This window comes from Phyllostomus discolor, chromosome 1 (assembly GCF_004126475.2).
Source record: "Phyllostomus discolor isolate MPI-MPIP mPhyDis1 chromosome 1, mPhyDis1.pri.v3, whole genome shotgun sequence".
NCBI classification, from domain to species: domain Eukaryota; kingdom Metazoa; phylum Chordata; class Mammalia; order Chiroptera; family Phyllostomidae; genus Phyllostomus; species Phyllostomus discolor.
The window spans coordinates 74,084,344-74,107,682 of record NC_040903.2 but is presented as its reverse complement, the minus strand read 5'-3'; the positions used below and the strand labels follow the sequence as shown (position 1 = coordinate 74,107,682).

The 23,339-nt window shown below is 44.7% G+C and overlaps 1 protein-coding gene across 3 annotated transcripts; it reads right to left on the bottom strand.

Moving 5' to 3' along the window:
- Positions 1-2,799: 2,799 nt before the first annotated feature.
- UCMA (upper zone of growth plate and cartilage matrix associated) lies at positions 2,800-11,985 on the bottom strand. 3 transcript variants are annotated; one of them, XM_028508060.2, is made up of 5 exons: positions 11,795-11,984; positions 11,413-11,478; positions 11,215-11,310; positions 7,123-7,221; positions 2,800-3,277 (listed from the first exon to the last, which is right to left on the bottom strand). In XM_028508060.2, exons 1-5 carry the CDS (start codon positions 11,853-11,855, stop codon positions 3,180-3,182), a joined length of 420 nt encoding a protein of 139 aa, XP_028363861.1. In that variant the 5' UTR covers positions 11,856-11,984; the 3' UTR covers positions 2,800-3,179. The 3 variants fall into 3 exon arrangements, with proteins under 3 accessions (XP_028363861.1, XP_035880759.1, XP_035880764.1); XM_036024866.1 differs by lacking the exon at positions 11,795-11,984 and adding an exon at positions 11,758-11,794; XM_036024871.1 differs by lacking the exon at positions 11,413-11,478 and having other exon boundaries at positions 11,795-11,985.
- Between the last annotated feature and the right edge of the window lie 11,354 nt (positions 11,986-23,339).

Genomic DNA, 23,339 nt, shown 5'->3' with positions numbered 1-23,339 from the left:
AGGCCAGTATCACTGATGAACATAGACACTAAAATCCTCAGCAAAATATTGGCAAACCTCATCCAGCAATACATTAAAAAGATCATACACCATGATCAAGTGGGATTCATCCCAGGGATGCAAGGATGGTACAATATTCTCAAATCAATAAACATAGTACATCACATAAACAAAAGCAAAGACAAAAATCACATGATCATATCAATAGATACAGAAAAAGCATTTGATAAGGTACAGCACCCATTTATGATAACATTCAGCAAAGTGGGAATAGAGGGAGCATTCCTCAACATAATAAAGGCCATATATGAGAGGCCTACAGCCAACATCATACTCAATGGGCAAAACTAAAAGCTTTCCCACCAGGATCAGGAACAAGACAAGGTTGTCCACTTTCACCACTTCTATTCAACATAGTATTGGAAGTCCTAGCCACAGCAATCAGACAAGAAAAGGAAATAAAAGGCATCCAAACTGGAAAAGAGGAAACAACTGTCATTGTTTGCAGATGGCATGATAGTGTACACAGAAAATCCTATACACTCCACCAAAAAACTGCTCAACCTAATAAATGAATTTGGCAAAACAATGGAATACAAAGTCAATATTCAGAAATTGAAGGCATTTTTGTACACCAGTAATGAAATATCAGAAACAGAAATCAGGAAAAAAATCCCATTTGACATAGCAACAAGAACAATAAAATACCTAGGAATAAACCTAACCAAGGAGGTAAAAGACCTGTACTCAGAAAACTACAAAACACTGAAGTAAGAAATCAAAGAAGACACAAACAAATGGAAACATATACCGTGTTCATGAATTGGAAGAATTAACATCATCAAAATGTCCATACTACCCAAAGCAATTTAGAGATTCAATGCAATACCTATTAAAGAACCAATGGCATATTTCACAGACACAGAACAAATACTTCAAAAATGTATATGGAACCATAAACGAGCCCAAATAGCTGCAGCAATTTTGAGAAAGAAGAGCAAAGTAGGAAGGATCACAATACCTGATATCAAACTGTATTACAAGGCCACTGTAATCAGAAGAGTCTGGTACTGGCATAAGAACAGACACATGGACCAATGGAACAAAATAGAGAGCCCAGAAATAAACCCATGTCTCTATGGTCAATTAATATTCGACGAAGGGGACAGCAGCATAAAATGGAGTAAAAATAGCCTCTTCAACAAATGGTGTTGGGAGAGCTAAACAGCTACATGCAAAAAAATAAAACTTGATCACCAACTTACACCATACACAAAAATAAATTCAAGGTGGATAAAAGATTAAATATAAAATGTGACACCATTAAGTCCTAGAGAAGAACATAGGCAGGAAAATCTCAGATATTTCACACAGCCGTATTTTCACTGATATGTTCCCTAGAGAAAGGGACATAAAGGAAAAAATAAACAAATGGGACCTCATCAAAATAAAAAGTTTCTGCATGGCTAAAGAAAGCAGCATTAAAATGAAAAGAGAACCAACCATATGGGAAAACATATTTGCCACTGATGTTCAGACAAGGGTTTGATCTCCAAAATATATAAAGAACTTACATGACTTCACTCCAGGAAGGCAAACAACCCAATTAAAAAATGGGCAAAGGACTTAAACAGACACTTCTCCAAGCAGGACATACAGAGGGTCCAGAGACATGTGAAAAGATGCTCGGTATTTATTGTTAGCCAACAGAGAGATGCAAATTAAAACTACAATGAGATACCACTTCCCACCAGTGAGAATGGCCATCATAAACAAAGCAACAAACAACAAGTGTTGGAGAGGTTGTGGAGAAAAGGGGACCCTAGTGCACTGTTGGTGGAATTGCAGACTGATGCAACCACTATGGAAAACAGTATGGAATTTCCTCAGAAAACTAAAAATGGAACTGCCTTTTGACCCAGCAATTTCACTACTAGGATTATATCCTAAGAATCCTGAAACACCAATCCAAAAGAACCTATGCACCCTAATGTTCATAGCAGCACAATGTACAATAGCCAAGTGCTGGAAGCAACCTAAGTGCCCACCAGTAAATGAATGTATCAAAAAAACTATGGTACATTTACACAATGGAATTCTACACAGCAGAGAGAAAGAAGGATTCCTACTTTTTGCAACAGCATGGATGGAACTGGAGAGCATTATGCTAAGTGAAATAATCCAGGCAGTGAAAGACAAATGCCGTATGATCTCACCTTTAATTGGAACCTAATGAACAAAACTAACAAGCAAGAAAAATATAACCAAAGACATTGAAATTGAGAACAGACTGACAGTGACCAGAGGTGAGAGGGGAGGAGATAATGGGGGGGAAAAGGTGAAGGGTTTGCAGGAATAATTATAAAGTATATATGGACAATAACAAAGGAGGGGGCTGGAAACAGAGGAAGGAGGTAGGGAGGGCTGGAATGGTGGGGAGGCAGGCGGGGGGAAAGGCAGAAAATTGTACTTGAACAACAATACAAAAATAAGAATCTTAAAAAAATAACATCTGCAACAAATAAAAAAGTGACTTCACAAAAAAAAAAAAAACCTTACAGTTGAACCTTAACACTCTTCAGAGAGAAGCACCTGGGCTCTGTAACCACCTCAGAGAATGCTTTTGCCAAAACAATTGTTTTAGCATTGTTTTTTCATGTGACCACTGAGACATAGTGAGAAAATAGTGAACAGTACTCCTGAGTTCAAGCTTTCAAATGCTCAAGTCAGTGTGGAGATCTTGTACTTCAGGGAAGGTAGGTTGGCACCCTTTAGTTTGAGATTCGAGAAGATAATGCATTGTTCGCTCAGCATTTTTATTTGTAAGCTATAAGCAAATATGGAATGTTCTCTCTCTACTGTGATTCTTTTCATTCTTCTATCAAAGGGGACTCTCACTTTGGGAACAATGGCTAAGCAAGGGAAACCACTTTAGGTTTGATGCTAGGCGGCCCCATGGGCATTGCTTACCTCAGAATTCATCTGTAAGGAAGCCACAGCCAGGGCATTTTAATCCACCAGAAAGAAAGGCCTTACGTGTTTACCACCACACACCCCAAGTTGAGACCCTTTGAAGGGACTTGTTTGTGTGAGAGAGAGTTGCTCAAACACCTGGGACGGAACACCTGGGGTGAGTACATGCATTTCAAGCTCTGTCTTCTGGGTTTGTGACAATGAGGTCAGATGTGGTGGCGGTTATAGAGGTATGGCGGGTATAGGCCATCGTAATGCCACTGGCGCCATTGCTCAATAGCCTCCCGGCCTCTCTCTTCCTGTTCTGGGGAGGAGAGAGAAAATTGTGTTAGTATGGAAAGGACTCTGACCTGAAGAGAGTCACCAAGCTGTCTTGTCAGGTGTCAACCCAACTGCCCATGCCATAGTGCCATGAGCCAACTGCTCCTGTGTGTATCAGTGACGAACATCGAATGTTGGAGGTGGTGGGACCTGAGAGAACTGAGAATCCAAAGGTCATACTGTAAGAATCAGGCCCAGACAGGACGGTAACAGCGTCGGCTGCCAAGATTGCAGAGAGCAAGCTCTGGCATCCCATGTCAGGGATCTTTCCTTACACAACCAGCAAAGGGGGAAGAGCCTCGTGCAGAAACCAGCCCAGAGTTATAATACTTAAGACATAAAATACCAAGGTAACAAAATAGTAATAAAAATAGTCTGTAAGCCATACCATTGAAAAAATCAAGGAAGGAAACAATTGTCAAATTCGAATAATGGGATTATGAGTAACTACTTTCTCTACCATGTTCTGTTTTCTAAGCTTTAAAAATGCTTTTAAAACTAATCAAATAAAGGGATGGATGAAGCAAGTGTGGGGAAATCTTGATAATTGTTGATTCTGGGTGTTATTTGATGGAGGTTTATTATACTATTTATACTTCTACATATATTTGACATTTTTCATAAGAAAAGGTTAAAAGATCAGGAGGGAGTTTTTAATGAGTCCAAAAGTTCTGATTTTACTGTATTTGATAAGACCTATTTCTGAAGAACACCTATGTTCAATGGTAGAAATAGGCTCCTAAAGCCATTTCAAGCCTGCCTGCTCTTGTTAGGTACCATTAAAGCTCGATAGCACAAGGCCTTCCATGTTTAAAATCATGTGTGCAGCTCCTCAAAAGGTTAAGCAATTACCATGTGAGCCAACAGTTCCACTCCTAAGAATATACCTAAAAGAACTAGGTATATACTTAGGAAATATCTAAAAGAAAACAAGACCCAATAAGTGAATAAACAAAATGTAAGATATGCCCTGGCTGGTGTAGTTCAGTGGATTGAGTGCCATTCTGCAAACCAAAGGGTCACCTGTTCGATTCCCAGTCAGGGCACATGCCTGGGTTGCAAGCCAGGTCCCCAGTAGGCAGTGCAGGAGAGGCAACCACATACTCATGTTTCTCTCCCTCTCTGTCTCCCTCCCTTCCCCTTCCTAAAAAATAAATAAATAATTTTTTAAAGTGAGATATATATATATATACACACACACATATATGTATGCAAGTATTATTCAGCAATAAAAAGGGATTACCTTCTGATACACACTACAACAGCAATGAACCTTGAAACATACTAAGTGAAATATGCCAGACACAAAAAGACATATTGTGTGAGTCCACTTCTGTGAAATATCTAGATTAGGCAGATTCATAGAGACAGAAAATATATCAGAGGTTACCTGAGGCTGTGTAGAATGGAGAGTTATTGCATAATTGGGTACAGAGCTTCATCCTGAGATGATGAAAGGGTATTGGAAACAGTGATAGTTGCAGAACATGGTGAACGTACTAAATGCCATTGAATTAATTATACACGTAAAATTAATTAAGGTGGCAAATGTTATGTATTTTGTCACAATTTTAAAGTATTTTTGAAAAATGTTGTTGGGAGAATGGGAAGTCCTAACAAAAGAAGGTAAGATCAAGGGTCAAAAAGCCTATGAAATTGACTTTAGTGCCAGTGAAATGCACCCTCTGTGCATTCAGCTAACAGCACAGCCTGGTGGCTTCAGCAGGGGAGAAAATTCCCCTTAGCTCCTGTGAGAGCCAGATGACCTCAACAGAAAGGGCCCCTTGTTACCTCTGGTAGTGCAGGCAATGGGGCTGCTGAGAATGTTTCCTTCCTATGGGAGCTTCTCATTGGTGCTACTCCAGATGCTGAAAATCCCCTTAGGGACTTGGTACCCCAGAGATCAAGTTCACAGAGTCGAGGCCAGACTGGAGCTTTGGGTAGCTATTGGCCGTGCCAACCTTCCTCAGGCTGGGTAGACCAGCTACTCTTTGCCAATCTTGAGAGTATGATTCTACCCCCAGGCCATGCCAGACTCTTCTTAGACCATTTTAACTTAGACAAAGGGTAGGCCTGCTTAGTAAAGACCAGAGACCTTGACCATGTGGCTTTCCTGTAGGACCACTTGTGGCCAGGCATCCTTTGTTATGCAGCCAACCTGGGATGGCCTGACTTAAGCTTTTGGCTTTGCAGGTGGACGCAGATGTATGCTACCACTGAGGCCTTAGAAGTGGGAGCTCAGCACACTGTTTATCCCCGAGCTTTCGGAGGCAGAACTGTTATTTTTGCCCTGTGAAGCTGGTGGTTTTGAGTAGAGTTGCAATGGGCAGCCATGGCAGAGCCGAGCGAGGCTCTAACCTTTCCTATCCACCTTCCCCAAACCAGGACCATGTGCTGGGTAGGTTGATACAGAGGTCTTTGGGAGGACTTTGCAGGTCCTCAGGGAGGCCACTCTTGACCAGAGGGAGAATTCCCTCCAGACCACCTGCCTATAGTTCCTTCCTTGGAAATCTAAGTCTTTCTGGTGACCGGTGCTAATCAATCCCTCAACATTTGCTTTTCTGAAGCAAGAATCTTGGGGAAAGGACGAATATCCAACTGCTCCCAATTCTGAGAATTGGTTACATTGTCAGATAAAGATAGCTAACTGAAACCAGAGTCCCATGGTGGGTGTGGGCGGCTGGGAAGTGGGGGCCCCCGGGAAGAGCTCTGAGCACTGCCCCCACACTGGTGCAGGTGTCCGCAACCTGGCCACAGGGCTCCAGTCAATGTCCTCAGGCAGAGGCCAGGAAAGAGGAGAAAAATCAGATCAAGGTTCCCCTTTGTCAACATTTACCCTTAGGGTGCTGCCTGCTCCACCTCTCTGCCTCCTTCATGAAGCTGTGGGAAGACCCTCCTCTGGAGCCCTCAGTTTTACCCTTCTTAGCTCATCCTCACGGGCCAGTTTCTGCATCAATGGTCTCCAGACCTCTATGCATTTGATCACTCTTCATTTACAAGAACATGAGCCTCGCAGACTTAGTTGGCCTCCCTTTCCGCTCACCCACACCCTCACCCCACTGCCTCCACTGAGGTCTTAATGAAATCAGCACTCCTGAGAGAGGCAGGAGCCCTGTCTGCCCTAGGATTGAGGGCAGGAATGAGAAGTGTGGATTGCCTGGTGAGACACACTGAGTCAAAGAAGACACTTAGCAGGGAAGACACTAACAGCAGGGGTAAGGGCACAAGCAAGCCATGTAGAAACATGCAGATGCCTGATGCTGTGGGTGTGTTGGAGCCCTCGTATCATCTGTAGACATTGGTGTCAGAGGTGGGGAGGGGCTCAAGGCAGGGCACCAGTGACCAGTGCTTTCTGAGTTTTCCTGGTTTGCTTCTACCAATCAGATAAGATGCTGATTATAGTGTATAGGTAAACAAAGGCCTTGGTTTTCCAGGATGAGTAGTTCCTAGAGCCATCCCACTGATATAAATCCAAGACACTTGAAACTGAGTTTGAAATCCTCCCAGCCCCACTCTACTAGTGCTAAGCCAGAGAACACTGGCCACCACAGTGATACCCAAGTAGGGGGAAATGCAGTCAGCCCCCAATTCCCCCAGCCCCACTGTCCCTGAGCTCATGGTAACCAAGGGGTTACCATTATTTTCGATCCCTTCTCCAGTTCTATGGCCATTTTATGACTTTCTCCCTTATTTTCAAGATTCCTATAGACATGAGAGTAGAGATTCTCTTTCTACTCTATACTTAAAATTTTAGCAGAAGAAGTAGAGGCACCTCATGATTTTCCCACAAAGCCCCACTCCCCAGAGATGCTGGCTGAGAGCTCTTACCATCATTTTGCTCCTCCACAAAGTTTTCAAACTCGTTTCTTTGTTCCTCATGATACTCTCTTCGTAGCTCATCAGCCCGCAGCCTCTGCCTGTCCTCCGCTGTGAAAGGGCAAGAAGTGAGAGTTGCCCCCTAGAATAGGGGCATCTGCAGATGTTTAGGGGAACACCAGTCATTTTGCCTAAGGAACTTAATCTGGTTGGGAAGGGGTTGTTTGAAAGGGCTAAGGAGGGGGGCTTCACTGAAATGGTTTATTCCTTACAGACTTTCAAACTTGAAGGACCTAGGAGATCTTCTCAGTCAACACCACTTTGTGCAAATAAAAGAACTGAGACCCCAGAAGGTGAAGTAATTTAGCTTCACTCATAAGATTAGTGAAGATTAGAGATTAGGGTGTGTCCAGGTACACTAGGCCACTTAGAAACGAAGTCCAGTGATCAGAAATAAATTATAAGAGTGAGTCATCCAACTTACAGTTCATTTCACATTAATTAATACTTTCAAGTCCATGCAACATCCTTGAGCACCTATCATGGCCAGAATGTATGGTATGCGCTGGGATTAAAGAAGCAAGGAAGAGAGATTCTGTCTCACTACTAAGAGGCATTATGGCTGTTATGATAGGAATCTATACAGCAGTGGCCTGTGGTAGGGAATCTAAGATGATTCCTGATACTCATACCCATAGGTATGGTAGTTCCCTCCCCTCATGTGGTGCCGGCCTAGTGACTTGGTGCTAATGAACAGAATGTGGCAAAAGTGATGGAACGTGACTTCCCAGATAGGTTACAAACAAGACTGTGGCTTCTGTCTTGGGTTGGTCAGCCTCTCTCGCAGTTTTGCTCTCACTCAGAAATGCCAGCTGCCATGTTGTACCCTGTCTTATGAAGAGGTCTACTCATGGCAAGGGACTGGTGTCCTTAACCAATAGCAAGGATCTGAGGTTTGCCGACAGCCATGTGAATGAGCTTGAAAACCAACCTTCTCGCCATCAGGCTTTGAGATGACTGCAGCCTATTGAGAAACCCTGAGCCAGAGGCTACCAATTAATTAGACCTAAATTTCTGACTCTAGCAAATGTGAAACAATAAATGTTTGTTGTTTTAAGCTGCTAAATTTGGGGGGGGGGGCGATTTGCTTAAGCTGGTAGATTGGGAGTCAATTGTTATACAGCAACAGATAACTAGTGCAGGATATGAGGTGGTCAGGCAAACTTCCTGATGAAAATACTAACCACAGGTATGCCTTATTCTGTATGCCAATTATTCCAGTAAAGCTGGCTGTCAACCTTTTTATGAGGAATCTGAGTTCCACGTTATAAAATTGGAGATACACCTCTATGGTTAGAAGAAATGCTCCCAGTGAAAACTGAAACTGTCCCTGAGAACACATAAATATGGTGACTGTTCCTTGGTGGTTGAGCAATGAAGCTCATCAACAATACCTTGAACCCCAAAGAGAATCTTACCTGAACACCCACATCCCACCTCATCATAGGTACAACTATTTCTCACCTGTTCTAATTTAGCCTGGGGGGAAAAATCTCTCCATATTTTAGATTTTTAAATGTAAAAATAAATTAGTTTCAAAGTTCATCCACTTCTTCCCTCAAATCTTCACCTTGACCTCTTTGGTGTGAGAGGTATAGTTGTCCGGTGGAAATCATTTAAAGCACACTCAGATACTTCAAAATATTTCTTTTGTCTGGGCGTCAGCTGGAAAAATCCATGGTAGCAATAAGGCCATGTCTGGTGCAGTGGGAACCAGTTCCTTGGTACGGCTCAACTCCCCCCCATGATGTGAGGTATGATTCCCATCACCTCAAAGGTGGGGAGACTGAGGTCCTGTTGCTTCCACCAGCTTGGAAGTACAAGAGGAAGTAGGGGTTTATGATGGAAGCAGAAAACTGAGGAAAGCCGTTAGGTTTCTGTCCCACCCCACAGTATGAGCGTGCTGGGAGAAACAAGTGGTATGTTTTTGTGAAATGATTATACTGTAAACCATCTCAAATCCTCCTGGAAATAAGTAAATTGATTAAATATTAGTTATTTATATTAGGTTTATATTGTTTAACTTAACTCAGATGAAAATCAAGTTACTTGAATTGGTCTCAGTGCAGGTTCCTTAGGTAAATCCCATGCTTTTCCCACACTTGTCCCTTCACCTGCATAGTTGCAGTGATCCTCAGTCCAGCAGAAGGGACTGGTACACCTGCCCTTCCCCATGCCTTGCTTCTTGCCCCACATCTACACACTTCTGAGGAGGGGATTCAAACACAGAGAAGTGAAGTGATTTAAGCAAGGTCACACAGCTGGTCAAAGCAGAGCTGGGACTGGGGCCAGAGCTCCAGGCACCCACACTTCAATGCTGGGTAGACCACACTGTGCATGGCAGAGTGCCCTTACAACCCACACATGCCCCGATGATGCTTCAGGTACCAATAAGCTGCCAGGGTGGTAGGGGTGAGGTAAGGAGAGTGGGACAGGGGGTTTAGATTTTAAGCAGGTGCTTCATGAGCCACCACCAATTCCTAAAGAAGCATTACTCCAGAAAAACAACCATCTTCCCAAAATGCCTTTATGGAGGTGCCACAAATCAAACCTTTGACTTGGCAATGAATAAAAACAATTTAAATTATTGGGACCGGATGCTATTCTTCCACTGTGCATTGTGCACAAGTCTTCTCAGAAACATGCATTTCATTGGATTGGCTCCTCCTTTCACCCTAAAGTGGTCTGCATCTTCACCCAGAAGCTTAGAGATGTCAGATGCTTGTTTTCTGGTTTCAAACTCAAGTTCATCACTTGCCTTTTACTCAACCTGAGACATAAGTGGGCATTGATCTCCTGCCCATCCATAGAAATTGACCAGGTGACAAGAGATGCACTCACTCAAGTGCATCCTAGGTATTCTCCAGGCTGTCCTGGCCCCCCACAACTGACTTACTGAGGTTGTATTTAAGGTGAGGAACCTCTGGATTAGTCATGCACCTCTTTGTTTGGCTCAACTTCCGAGGATGGAAACTAATTACCTCTAAAATTCATGCCTGTTCCCCACTGAAAGTCTGCCAAAAAGTTGCTTCTCAGATTTCTATCAAGAACTACCTAACCTCCATTAGTCCTTTTAGTGTTTCTTGACATTTGCTAACTTTTAAATCCCAAATTGTGTGAGGCCTGGAAATTTTCCCAGTGTGGTTAATATTTATCCATTTTTAAAAGGAATTGTATCTCCTGATATTTTCTGCTCTTCTCTTCCCCATCATTTGAAAACCCTCCTGTTATTTTTATGGAACAAGTTACCTTACTGAGTGTGCTGAGTAATACAAAGGGTTTATTCAGACACACACACAAGTAATGAATCAAGCCGTAGACTCAGAGACAGTCAGCGCTCAGAGTCCTTGGAAGAATCTAGTTCAAGGGCAGAAAACTCAAAAGCCTTTGAAAATTGGCAGATCATGGAAATGAGGCCCCTGCTAGGCAGGTGACACCAGGAATCATTCAGGCAGAGAAGGAGACAGGCCTCCAAGCCCAAAGGCCTCCCGAATGCATCGAAAACAAAAACTTTAAAAAAACATTGCTAACTGAACATCACACTTTCAGGTGCTTGTAAATAAGGAAACTTGGGCCCCGGGAGAGGAAGTGGCCAAGGCCACTTAGCAGTAAAACTGTCACCAAACCCACAATCCCAGTTCCAAGTCCCAATTTGCCCCCTCCCTGCTCACAATACTCTTGCTCTTGCATATATTGGCTCACTTCGCAATACTCCGAAAAGCACACACTGACATACTGTGCTCGTAGAACATAGTTTCTCCCTTTTATGTTTTTAACTTTCTGAAACCTGGGTGTGTCTCATCACTGTGAAGTTCATGTGGCACTGCCCCTTTTTGTTCCTTACCCTGACAGTATAGTCAGTCAAAAAAGTTGTGACCTGCCATCAAGTAAATGTGGAATTTCGAATTAAGAGCTGTAGCCACTTTGATGCCCGAGGACCTAGGTTGAGCCCTCAGTCTCTTGCGGTGGTCCCCATAGTTCAGTTGCCTGGGAGAGAGAAAGAACCAGAGGGACCAGCAGAAGGTGGGTCACCTGCATGCTTACCATTGACCTCGTCTCGGGATTTGGAAGACCGCTTGCTGCGCTTCTTGAGGAAATTCGAGGCATCTGATTCCTGCATGAATATCTTCTGTTCCATACCTGAAACCCAAAAGAGGCCAGTCATAACCAGCTCGGGCCCACCAGAGCCACCGCAGGGGCTGGCACACCCACCCTGCACCATGGGGTGGCCCCAGCACTGACCTTCCTGGGCCTCCTGTCCAGCCACCTGCCTGGTGCCCACGGATGCACCTGTCCCCTCCTGCAGCACTGTGGACAACAGCACAGAGTGAGGGCTGCAGCACACCCAAGGGACCCTCACCCCAGCCAGGCCAGGACAGTCTTTCCCAGACTCTGTGACTTGCCAGGCCCCAGTGTGGCATCCTGGGTCCCACACACACCAGCCCAGAGCTGATCCCCCTAGGAAACCACCAGGCAAGCTGTTTTCTCTGTGTCGTATTATGTTACACACACCACCCCCCTTAGCACAGCCATCTTATAGATAAATACCCCCCTTTGTCTCTGGGCTAGCCATCTGAGCAGCCTCACCTAACATCTATCCCTTCTGGAGCGTCCCCATACTCACTGGACAGGAGAAGCACAGCGGTGGAGAAACAGGAGACAAGGAGCAGCTGTTTCCAGGCCATCCTTAGAGAGGATGAGGCTCTGTCTGGGAACCACAGGGCAGGCAGAGAGGGTTCTGCAGACCCTGAGGCCTCTGGGTCCTCACTTCGGTGTCAGGTCAGGAGAGAGGGAGGAGAGATTCAGGAGGCTGGGATGCCATTGAGCGGAGGGGTGGGAGGGGTCCCGGTCCTGGCTTCCATTGGCTACTCCTGCCGGAGCACCAGAGATGTTTTTGGCACCTTGCAAACCTCACAGAAGCAGAGCCTGTCCTTGGGGCCTGGGCTGAGACAGTTCTGAAGTGACCTTTCCAAGATCCGCACCCAAGGAGTCGCTGTCGGAATGCCCGGCCTCAGAGTCAGGATTCCAGAGACCAAGGGCAAGTTTCAAAGGGCTCCTGGCATCTGCCGCAGAGGAGGTGGGGACTCTTGTCCTGGAGGCTGCAGCCTGTGCAAGGGAGGGAGAGGGGCTCAAGGGGGACTTTGACTCAGAAGTGAAGCAAGGAGGGGCCAGAAAGGCGGGAAGACCCCCATCGGGGTGATGCTTGCACAGACAGGTAGGACACTCTGAAGATAGCCAGAGTACCCCTTGACTTGACACTTGCCTCCCCAGCTGACACCCACTGTCAAGCAAAGCATGGACCCTTTGGCCTGTGGCCCCAGAGCCCCTTCAAGATGTTGAGGAAGAGAGCAGAGTCAACCTTCCTCTGTGGGGGCAGAGTGTGCAGTGTGGGCAGAGCGCCCAGCTTGGCATATTCCTCTAGACGGAAACAAAGGCTCACCCTACATAGGGGAGAAAATGGGTTCCCAGACATAGGGGTGCCGACGGCATCAGAGTTCTATGGGGTCATCAGAGCACAGTGTCTTTGGAGATGCCTTGATACCATCATCTATTACAAACTATCTTCAATGCTTTGCTACCAGCTGCAGCGTTGACTTTGGGCATTCTTTACAATTTCCCTAATGGTGATCATGCCCAGACCTGGGGCACAACCCACACACCCTCCTGGAGTTCCCCTTTCCGGAGGTTTACACAGCATCATCTTTGTGTACTTAGACCACTGCCCAGAAAAGAAATGTTAATGGCAGGAACATAACTGAGGCTGAGTAAACAAAATATATGAGTTGGTTTCCAGTGGAGGAAAGTGCCACTGACACCTGTCCAGGCTCCTGGTGGCTGAGCGTCCATGCAGGGCTCCCCTTCCACATTGGCTGACCCCACTTAACAGGGGTGGGCTCTGCATGATTGACCCAGGAGGAGCAACATGCAAGAGGACACAACAAGGATGTATCTGTCAGAGTAACTGTCTGTCACATGGGAGAGGGAAGGGCCACAGGACAGGGTGGTTTCGGTGGAAATCTTTGGTGAGAAAGTGGTATGTGAAATACCTGTGACATTCTTGATGTACTAATTCCTCTTGCTGCTGTTTTCAGTTCCATTTATTTCAATCACATGTATTTACTGAACACCTATTTTAAGGCAGACACCTGTGCTCATCACTAGCCAACCAGCTTTGGGTAAACCTATCCAACATCTCCAAAGACAAGTCTTGAAGGACAAGGGTTTCCAGAGCCCCATTAGAAGGGAAGGCATTATCCAAGGGCCCAGAGGAGTGAGGCCCATTTGAGGAAATGCAGGTAGTTTTGTAATACCAGAGCATAAGAAACATGGAGAAGCTGAGTTAGGCAGGGCCTAGGTCACAGAAAAGAATTTGGCCTCCACCTTTGTGATGACTATGTGCTGTGGAGAGTGGCCCGTGGTGTCCACGGCATTATGGGTGAGACAAGACATTCACATGGACTACTGAGTCCTGTGGAGGAAAAGGCATGGCACAGTTACTCTCTCAAGGGGAGAGCACCCAGACCCTTGCCTTGACAGGTTTTTATTGGCTTTCAATTTGCACAGGAATACATGTAAAGCTCATTAATCATTGTCAGGCAGTAAGGATTAAACAGTAGACAGTATACAAAGAACTATGAGGGCTTATTCTGAGTCAGGGTCTATTAGCTAAAGGGCTACAAAACTTTGGGAAACAAACTCATTTCCTGCTCGGACTCTTATCATTTAATTGAGAGCATTCTTGGCAAAGCAGGTGTCACAGTATATATATGTATTCTTTCTTAGGCCTGATCACACAGGAACCCACCCTTTCCAGAGGGCTGCACCGCCCTCTGTCATTGTTTCAGGCTTACATCAGGCAGGGGATGTAAGGAGATTAGGAGACTTCTCACAGACAGAATGAGGACTCAGGCTGTGTCAAAGCCAAGGGGCAAGGGTCCATCACCTCCTTTTGCTATAGCCCCCCAAGTCCTTCCCTGGGGCCTCCCTGTGATCATGTCTGTCTTAGATCATTCACCCCTGAGGAATCTTACCTGTCATTGGCTTAACCAATCAAGCACTGGAGGCCAGGCAGGGTGAAGAAAAAGGAGCAGAAGTGGTGCTCCTGCCTGGGAGACAAGTTTTGTCTCCTTAGTGGCTTAGGATCTGAAGGTCGCTCACTCAGCCTTAACCAAGGGGGAGAGGGTTAGAGCTTCTGAAACCAGGCACGGTTGTTCCCAACAACTATGAGCACAGCCCTCAGGCCAGGCTCCTGAGTTCAATCCCAGCTCTAGACTTAAGCAGCTGCACAGCCTTGGGTAAGTCATTTGACCTCTGTGACCAATTTCTTCCTCTGTCACTTGGATTGATGTGAGGATTAGAGGTAATGCCTCCAAAGTCCATGAATGGTGTCTGGAAGGCACAGAGCATTGTATATGTGTTTGCTATCATGACACAGTAATGAACCATTGAATGCTTTTGAGCAAGGAAGTGATATGAGGTTTCTTTTACAAACACCATCCTCCCAGCAATACAGACAGTGAGAGGGATTAGAGTCAAGTAGTGAAACTGAGAGAAGGCTGTTGCAATAGTTCAGATGAGAGAGGATGGTAGTGAAAAGCAGGAAGAGCAGGAATAGAGAGGAGAGAGCAGTTAAACAGATTGAAGACATAGAATAAATAGGACTTGATGACTGATTAGCTAGAGTCTGTGAGAGGGTGAGAGGCATGAATTCCAGGTGGCTCCTGAGTTCCTAGTTTGGTAAGTGGGTGAGATCATTGGGTGAGGTGTAGAAAACAGAGGGAAGAGAAAGCTCAAAGGGTGCATCCCTGGAAAAATCGAGCGCACAACACCTCTGGGATTCAAACCAGGCCTTCCGAGGGCAAATCCAGTGCTCTTTCCACTTCCTCATAAGCACCATTTTGTGAATGTATCCGGGGTGTCCAACCTTTTGGCACCTCTGGGCCACATTGGAAGAAGAAGAGTTGTCTTGGGCCACACATTAAATACACAAACACTAACAAAAACTGATGAGCAAAAGAAGAGGTTTTAGGTAAATTTATGATTCTGTGTTGGATTGCATTCATAGCCATCCTGGGCCGCATGCAGGCCACGGACCACCGGTTGGACACTAAACCATCACAAGTCCATTTTAAAGCACTTTCATCACCACCCAAAGAAATCCATACCCATCGGTAGTCCCTCCCCATGTTCTACCAACCCCAAAGCCCCAGACAACCACCAGTCTGCTTTCTGTCTCTGTAGATCTGCCTCTTTAGACATTCCACCTAAATGGAATCATACAACATGTGACCTGCTGAGGCTGGCTTTCACTTCGAACATTATGTTCAGGGTTCCTCCAGGTGGCTGTCTGTATCAGTACTTCATTCCTTCTTATTGCTGGATAGTATTTCATTGTAGAAATAGACCACATTTACCCACTCACCAGTTAATGAACATTTGGGTTGTTTTTCCCTTTGGTTATTACAAATAATGCTATTGTGAACATTCTTGTGTAAGTTTTTGTTCTTGTTTCTGTTGGGTAGATATCTAAGAGTACAGCTGTTGGGTCTTGTGGTTTGACTTTTTTGAGGATCTCTCACATCACATTTTCAATGTTCATTTACTCATTTATCTCCTTCAGTGCTGTGAGGTCTCTTTTAGGAGAAGTTTCCACCTTGTTCATACCTAAAATTGTATGTGGCACAGAACAGATGCTTCATAAATGTTTGTTGACTTAATCAATGAAAATACTCTCAGTTGAGTGCATTAAAAGGAAGCATTTATGAGTTCATTTCAAGAGACTATTCATAAGAAGGTACCTGTACAGGGACCTGAGATGTCCAAGTTTATTTATCACTGGGTTGAGGGTTCTTCTCAAGCAGCAGGAGTGAATTTTGTAGTTCATTTGTGAATTGCCTTAGAGGGCAAGCAAGACAGCCTTCACATTCCGTTCACCTTGACTACACTTTAGAGAGGTTTCTTCCCTGACCCTTCTTTTCTTAGAGCATTTGCTTAAAAAAATACTTGCTATTAGCCCTGGCTGGTGTAGCTCAGTGGACTGAGCATGGGCTGTGAACCAAAGGGTCACCAACCAGTTCAATTCCCAGTCAAGGCACATGCCTGGGTTGTGGGCCAGGTCCCCAGTGGGAGTAATGTGAGAGACAACCACACATTGATGTTTCTCTCGCTCTCTTTCTCCCTCCTTTCCCCTCTCTCTAAAAATAAATAAACTCTTTAAAAAAACTTGCTATTGTATGTTCTTACTCTGCCCTTTTGCAATATATACAAAGGTTCTCCCAGCCTCTTTCTGGTTTTACAACCCAGAACATTTCTTTCTCGAGGATTTGGGAACCATATTTTTAAAATGAAAACATTGAAGGAGATAACACCCCCACCTCCCAGTCTCTGTAGGAGGGGACATGCCTGACTTCAGTGTGTTTCTTACTGCAGCTGTGAAGGCCAAGTAGCAAGCATAGGTGGCCTACTCCCCACACCCCAGTGGTCCCCACAACCCCAGTTCTTGAAGCCCTTTGTGGAATCCAGTTTAGTCTCTCTACTCTATTGAAATCGCCTAGAATAAAGTCCTCCTTGCCTGTTTAACTTTGTCAGTGCAATTAATGGTGCAGTTATAACCATTACAAGGACATTGACTCAACATATCACCTGGTCCATCAGGGACTGTGGGTGCAGCTCAGGTGAGTGGAAATGCAGGTAAGTGGTGACAGGGCCTCCATGCAAATGAGAACACTAGGTGTTGTGCCAACAATAAGCATTATCTCAAAATAGATATATAAAAGCCTATTGTCCATACCTAATGTTAAGAATATGTCCTGTTCTTTTATTTCACTTCATTTTCAATGGACTAATTATGTTCCTGAGCCTCTCCTCACATCCACCCAACTGATAGAGTGAGTTAAGGATTGTACCAAAAATGAGACTCATGACCCTTGAAACCAAGAGGTCCCCAGAACTCAGCTTCCTCAGGAGCCCCCATGAAGGGTCTAGATGAACACCTTCCTTGCCACTTCCTAAAGCCTCGGCATCTATGCAGACGGAACACCTTAGGTGTGACTATGAAGGCTTATTTGTTGGACGAGAAAGTGACAGTTTGCAAAAAAAGTTTTAATTCATTTGAAATCTCTCTAGAGTTGACTATGTTGACACAGATGGGTGTGGAAAATGAGGGCTTCATGAGTCATGACATTTGTAAAACCTTTCTGGTTCCTTATTTTCCTATGAAAAACATTCATTTCTCTAAGACCTAGGTGGTGTCATGGAGCTTCTTTATAGCTTTTCCCTTGTGTGCCATGAAAATATTATCAATCCCTATGAAAACTGACTATTAAGTCTCTTGGTGAAATTAAGTCTGACAAGAGAGGCCTCCATTCAGAGAGAATCAGCATTGCTATCTTCATATTCTGTTCCCAGCATGACCAACAACTTCCTTGAGTCTACTGAGAACACTATAGACTCTTCTCTGTGTCTTGCTTTTCCAATATCTCATCCAAGGAAATCAAGAAACATTTGTCCTCCACCATAACTGCTAGAATGTAGGACGTGTTAGCTGAGAAATGCTTTGGAAAAGGCACAGGACATTCTACAGCTACATGGAGTGCTGTGGTGAGATCACTGGTCTCTGGGCTGATACGCAGCATGCAAGCACCGTTATGGCTATGCAAGTTACTAAAATATCAAAATACATCCTTACCAGTTGGTCAATTGCTGCTTTCCAGAGCCATCTCCTTAATGCTTTCTATCATCCCAGGTGCCCCACACTTTCCACTAGAACCCCCACTTCCCATAATCCACTATCTAAAGGGGTGATTCTTGGCCCAGCAGGGAACGTCTGGAACCCTGCTCTGCTCCCACAGCTAGTCTTTACTCTGATTGCTCAGTGTTTGTCCTGTGCCAGTTAAGCATTTTTAATATCACTCTGAACTCAAGGGTTTCTTATTACTCACTGAAACTATGAATTTGCCTTATATTTTCTCACCTCTTTTTGCCACCTCTGTTCTGTTTCCGATACTGAAGTACTATCCCCAACCTCCATCAAAAATCCCATACTTACTAGACTCATGTACTCATGTACAAGGAGGTTTAAAGTAGATTTACTACAAAAGTGAAAAATAGGAAACAAATTAAACAACATGTCACACATTGGTATATGTGTGAGCAAAGAGTTTGTGTTTATCAGAAATATTTTGAAAGACCTGGGAATGTGATGGTATCCTAATAGCTGTGGACAAGAAGCTGTAAGAGTGTGTAGGTAGCTGAATGAGCCACCAGGAAGATATCTCTCTGGAACAAGTTCTGGTTTGCTGAAGAATCATTGTAGAGGAAGGTAGAGTAGAGTAAGTGATACAAGGGAAGGGTAAGTTGGCCTTATTTTTAAGGGAACAAGATCACCTTGAATGGCTAGATCTTCACTGTTCTGAAAATGAATCAATGTGGCAGGTTTAATGGGAGGGGAAGGACAGGTAGAGAAGAAAGTGGAAAGGTGGCAAGTGGTTCAGGTCAGTGAGGGGGGCCCTGGGCAGGTCCTGACCCAGCATTCCTTGGGCTCCTTGTCCACAGAACCAGAAAGAGCTAATTTTTAAGAATGATATGATTCATCAGAACTTGGCCATGAGACCCTATCAGGAATGTCCAACCTTGTGGTATCTCTGGGCCACACTAGAAGAAGAAGAGTTGTCCTGAGCCACACACTAAATACATTGCAACATGCAATCACAAAAAATATCTCATAGTGTTTTAAGTAGGCTTACAATTTTGTATTGGGCTGCATTCATAGCCATCCTGCACCACATGCAGCCCACAGGCTACAGGTTGGACACTTCTGCAATACTGATAGTCTCCTGGGGCTCATCTGTCCCCAGAGAAATGAAATGAAGGGAGGGACATTTACTCTACTACTTGAGACAGCAACTGGCACAGAACACTTGGTCCCCACCATCCGACTTTCACCTCTGCGATGCACTGTGCCAGCATGGCAACCTGGGCCCCTCTACAGGAGCCTGAGCTTCTGACCAAGACCCACTTCCTCTGCAGCCTCCTGCCTTTTGACCCAAGAGACACAATTGCTTCTGTGTCCTGAGTTTCCTCAGGCTTTGGGAGCAGCAGCTTGGTGCCTGGGGTTGTTGGTGCACTGTAGCCTTACCTCCCTGTCAGGGATCTGAAGAGCAAGCATCCCAGTCGGGATGGCTCAGAACCCCTCTCCTGAGGGTGACACTTTGCATACGAGAGGCCCATGCCCACGCCCACGGAATCATTGCTCTAGGAATGATGACAGCTTAGCAATGGCAGCTGCTTTAGGAACTAAAGACTTGACCCAGGTGCCGAGTTGGACACAAGTCACAGAAGCCAGGTTCCAGTGCAAAGCCCTATCACACCAGGCCCTGGTCCCAAGACCAGCCTCCCAGGATGCAGGTTGTACTGCTCTACCTGGCATACAGCAGGAGAGAGACTGAACTTTTGGACTCTGCTGTGGCCATCAGATGGGGGGACTTGAATGTTCTCCCTCTGGGGATGGATGGAGATGCATTAGCTTTGCCCTAGAGGGTCTAGAGATATGGTTCTCAGATCCAACTACACATTCCAATCTCCCTGGTGGATTAAAAATACCAATGTTTGGGCCTCAACCCTTAAAATTCTGTGTGTGTAATTTGAAAAATTCATGTCTTTTTATTAGCAAATGCTAACTAAAAATTCCCTGAATCAATTTTTTCAGCTTTATTAAGGAATAATGGACAAATAGAAATTGTATCTATCTAAGGTGTACAACTTGATGCTTTGACATAGAGGTTTATTGTGAAGTAATCACCACAATCAAGCTAACTACCCCCCCCAAACTGGAATTTATTTATAAAAAATTGTGTATTTATTCTTACATGTTTAAACTTCAGTCACCTTCAAAGTACTCTCCATTTGATGCAATACAGCTTTCAAGACTTTTTTTCTACTGCTCAAAACAGTTTTTGAACTCATCCATTTTGGTGGCTTTTAGTACTTCTGCCATTGTTTCACTTCTTCCACATTGGCAAAACATTTTCCTTCAAGGACTTTTTTCATGTGGGGAAACAAAAAAATGTCACTTGGGGCAAGACAGGGTGAATGGGGAGGGTGGGGCACTGGGGTCATGCTGTTTTTTGGTCAAATTCTGTTGAATACTCACCATGTTGTGGGCAGGTGCACTCATAAATCAACCATGGTGAAATAGGCAAATGCGTTGGGTCTTCAAAACAAATTCACTGAAGTCAAATGCAACCTCTCACAAGACACCAGCTGGTACACTGATACACATGGGTTCCTAGAACACTCATCTTGCAGGGAATCCTGTACTACAAGGGGCCTGCCCTCTAAAAGATAACTATGAGTTTTTGTGATCCCCCCTTGTATCCATCACCCCAACCTAATGTTCTCATTCAATTTGTCTCAGTCTAGGCATGAGTATTTTTTTACAAACATTTGAGGTGATTGTGATGAACAACTAAAGTTGAGAACCACTATGAAGAATATGTATATACTGATTATACACAAGTACATATGCATGTAAATATGTACAAGTATATACACACACACATAGTCACAGACTCATCCAATTTTTATTCAAAATACATATATGTGCATTGATAAAAATTTACAGCCGTAGTAATCTTTACTTTCTACCTTTTGTTTTTTGAAAGGTTTTGTATTTTTCTAGTTTTGTACAGTCATCATGCAATTATTTTTTAATCCAGAGGAAAAAAATTTAAAATTCTATTTAAAAAAACAAAAACTTTACCAGGCTTTCTAGATCGAGCTCATCTCTCTCTGGGCCACAATGCACAGGAGTATCTTAAAGGTTCTCACAAGTCCTACAGCTGGAAAATGTTTTTGTTTAGCACACTCCAAATGTAATTGACTATGCCATCTTTATTAATGCAGCACTATTAACATCCTATGGACTATTTTTGGAACATCTGAGTTAGTCATTTAGTGGCAAGAAAGTCTTTATCAAGAAGGATATGTGTCAATAATCCAATTCCATTTTCAGGAATAATTAATAACTATTGCATAATTGGGACTCTGCCCTCAAATAATATACAGTCAACTAGGGAGATAATACTCACTGGAAACAGTTTTTTTTTTAAATTACAACATAAGTTGTCACAATAGGTGTAGCTAGAAACAAAGAGTTGTCTAGGAAAGAGAGGGGCCAAGGTAAGAAATAAAGCTTCTAAGAAAGCCCCGGTGTAAAGAAAGACATGAATTTGGCAAGGATGAACACAGTGTGCCTTGGGAGGGAGAGCAAGGGAGCGTTATAAACTGATCTTATTGATGGGATATGAAGATGGTGACAGAGTAGGTGGAAGTTACACTCACCCCCTCCCAGGACCAAACTGGAATTACCACTAAAATATAGAACAATCAACCTGAATAACCAACTGAAGACCAGCTGAACAGGGATGTTGTAACCAAAGATTTACAGAAGAATCTACATCAAGACTGGTAGGAAGGACAGAAATGCAAAAAGGGTTGGCTCCAACTTCACAGGTGGCAGCTGAGAATCTGGAGGGATATCTCAGCTGCAAATGTTATTTCCAAGGAGCATGGGGTCTCAACCCCATGCCAGAGCTGGATAGGTGCCCATATAACAACTGGCTGTGAAAATCACCAGGGATTCGCTGTCAGGAGAGACAAGAATCAATTAGAGATACAGTTGTCCTCTTAAAGGGCCAGTGCACAAAATCTCATTTAAAGCCACTCGCCCTTGACTCTGGCAGAGGAAGGGTAGAGTGCACTAGAGTCTTGTGAGGAGATTGGGATTTGTAGCCCTGGGGAGAGAGCTGAAGGGACAGTAGCCAGATCCTTGTCCTGAATTCCTCTCCCATACCACAGATACCATCTTTCTTGGGTGGAGCACTCCCCTACTTACAGCATCAGCCTGGAGGAATGCAATAGCCCTACCTGTAGCTCACAGCCTGAAAAGAAATCAGCTGCTTGGGCTGGGGTATAGAGGTTGGGCAGAATCAGGGGGAGTCCATAACTGAGTTGTGTGGCTCTGGGGTGGGGGCCATTCTACCCACTTTTCTGTGAGCCTGGGGATGCTCTAGTTCCCCTCCCCAACACCTGGTGGCCCCACCTTGCTGAGCTTGGGCTCCCCAGGAGGTCTGGGCAGAATCTGGGACAGGCTGAATTGTGTGGTTCTGGGAAGGGAGCCTCTCCCCACACTGTTTGCAAGCCTAACAGGCACCTACCTGTTGTGAAAGATCCATTAGCCCCACACTCTCAACTCCTGGCAGCCCTTTCCTGCTGAGCTCAGGGTCCAAGTAGAATCTTGGACAGACTAAGTTGTGTGGCTCTAGGATGGGGCCATTTTTCCCTTGCATAACTGACTGAAGAATCATTCCTTTACCCAGCCAAATCTTGGTCTGTTTTGGCCTGGTAAACTGTGCTGGCCTCACCCTGATGACTCCCTGACAACCCCATACCACCACAAAGGTCTGCCGTCACCCAGTGGGTGGCAGATGGACTTGATATACTCCGGGGCTTTTGTTGAGTGGCCGAAGATCCACCACTTACACCAAGTTTGAACCTGTATTAATCTGGTGAATACCATTCACCCCTATCTGGTAACTCACTGAAAACCTATCTTGTGCAAATTGAGTACTGTCAGAAGCTATTTCGGTGACTGAGATTAACAGGCAGCTGGCAGGCAGAGGCAGGTGGAGGTGGATCTCAGAGTGATTTGGGCCTTTGGCCAACTTGCTCCTGGGCTCAGTGCTGATGGAAGTTGGCCTTGGTACACAGCTTGGTTCTTCCCCCACACATCCAGGCTTGAAAGAGGAAGCTACAAAATGTGGATCGCTTTGCTGCTTAGAGACAGACACAGGCGGCATCTGATAATAACCTATACCAGAGTCCCTCCTGAGAGGCCCCAGAACCAACACACCAGTTGCCAGCATCAGGCAATATCAGTGAAGGATCCAATTAGCTTCACAAGCAGCATATCCAGAAAAAGATCTTGGCAGGCATCAGACACTGCTGAAACAAATTCTGCTTCATGTGGCAAGCTGCATAGCAGCTTGTATACTGTGGTCAGGGTCAATCCTCAAACCCAGCTTCAGGGTTGCCCCTGTGCACAAACAGACCAATAACAATCAAGACTCAATCACAACAAAAGGGCTCACATAACCCACACAAGAGACATT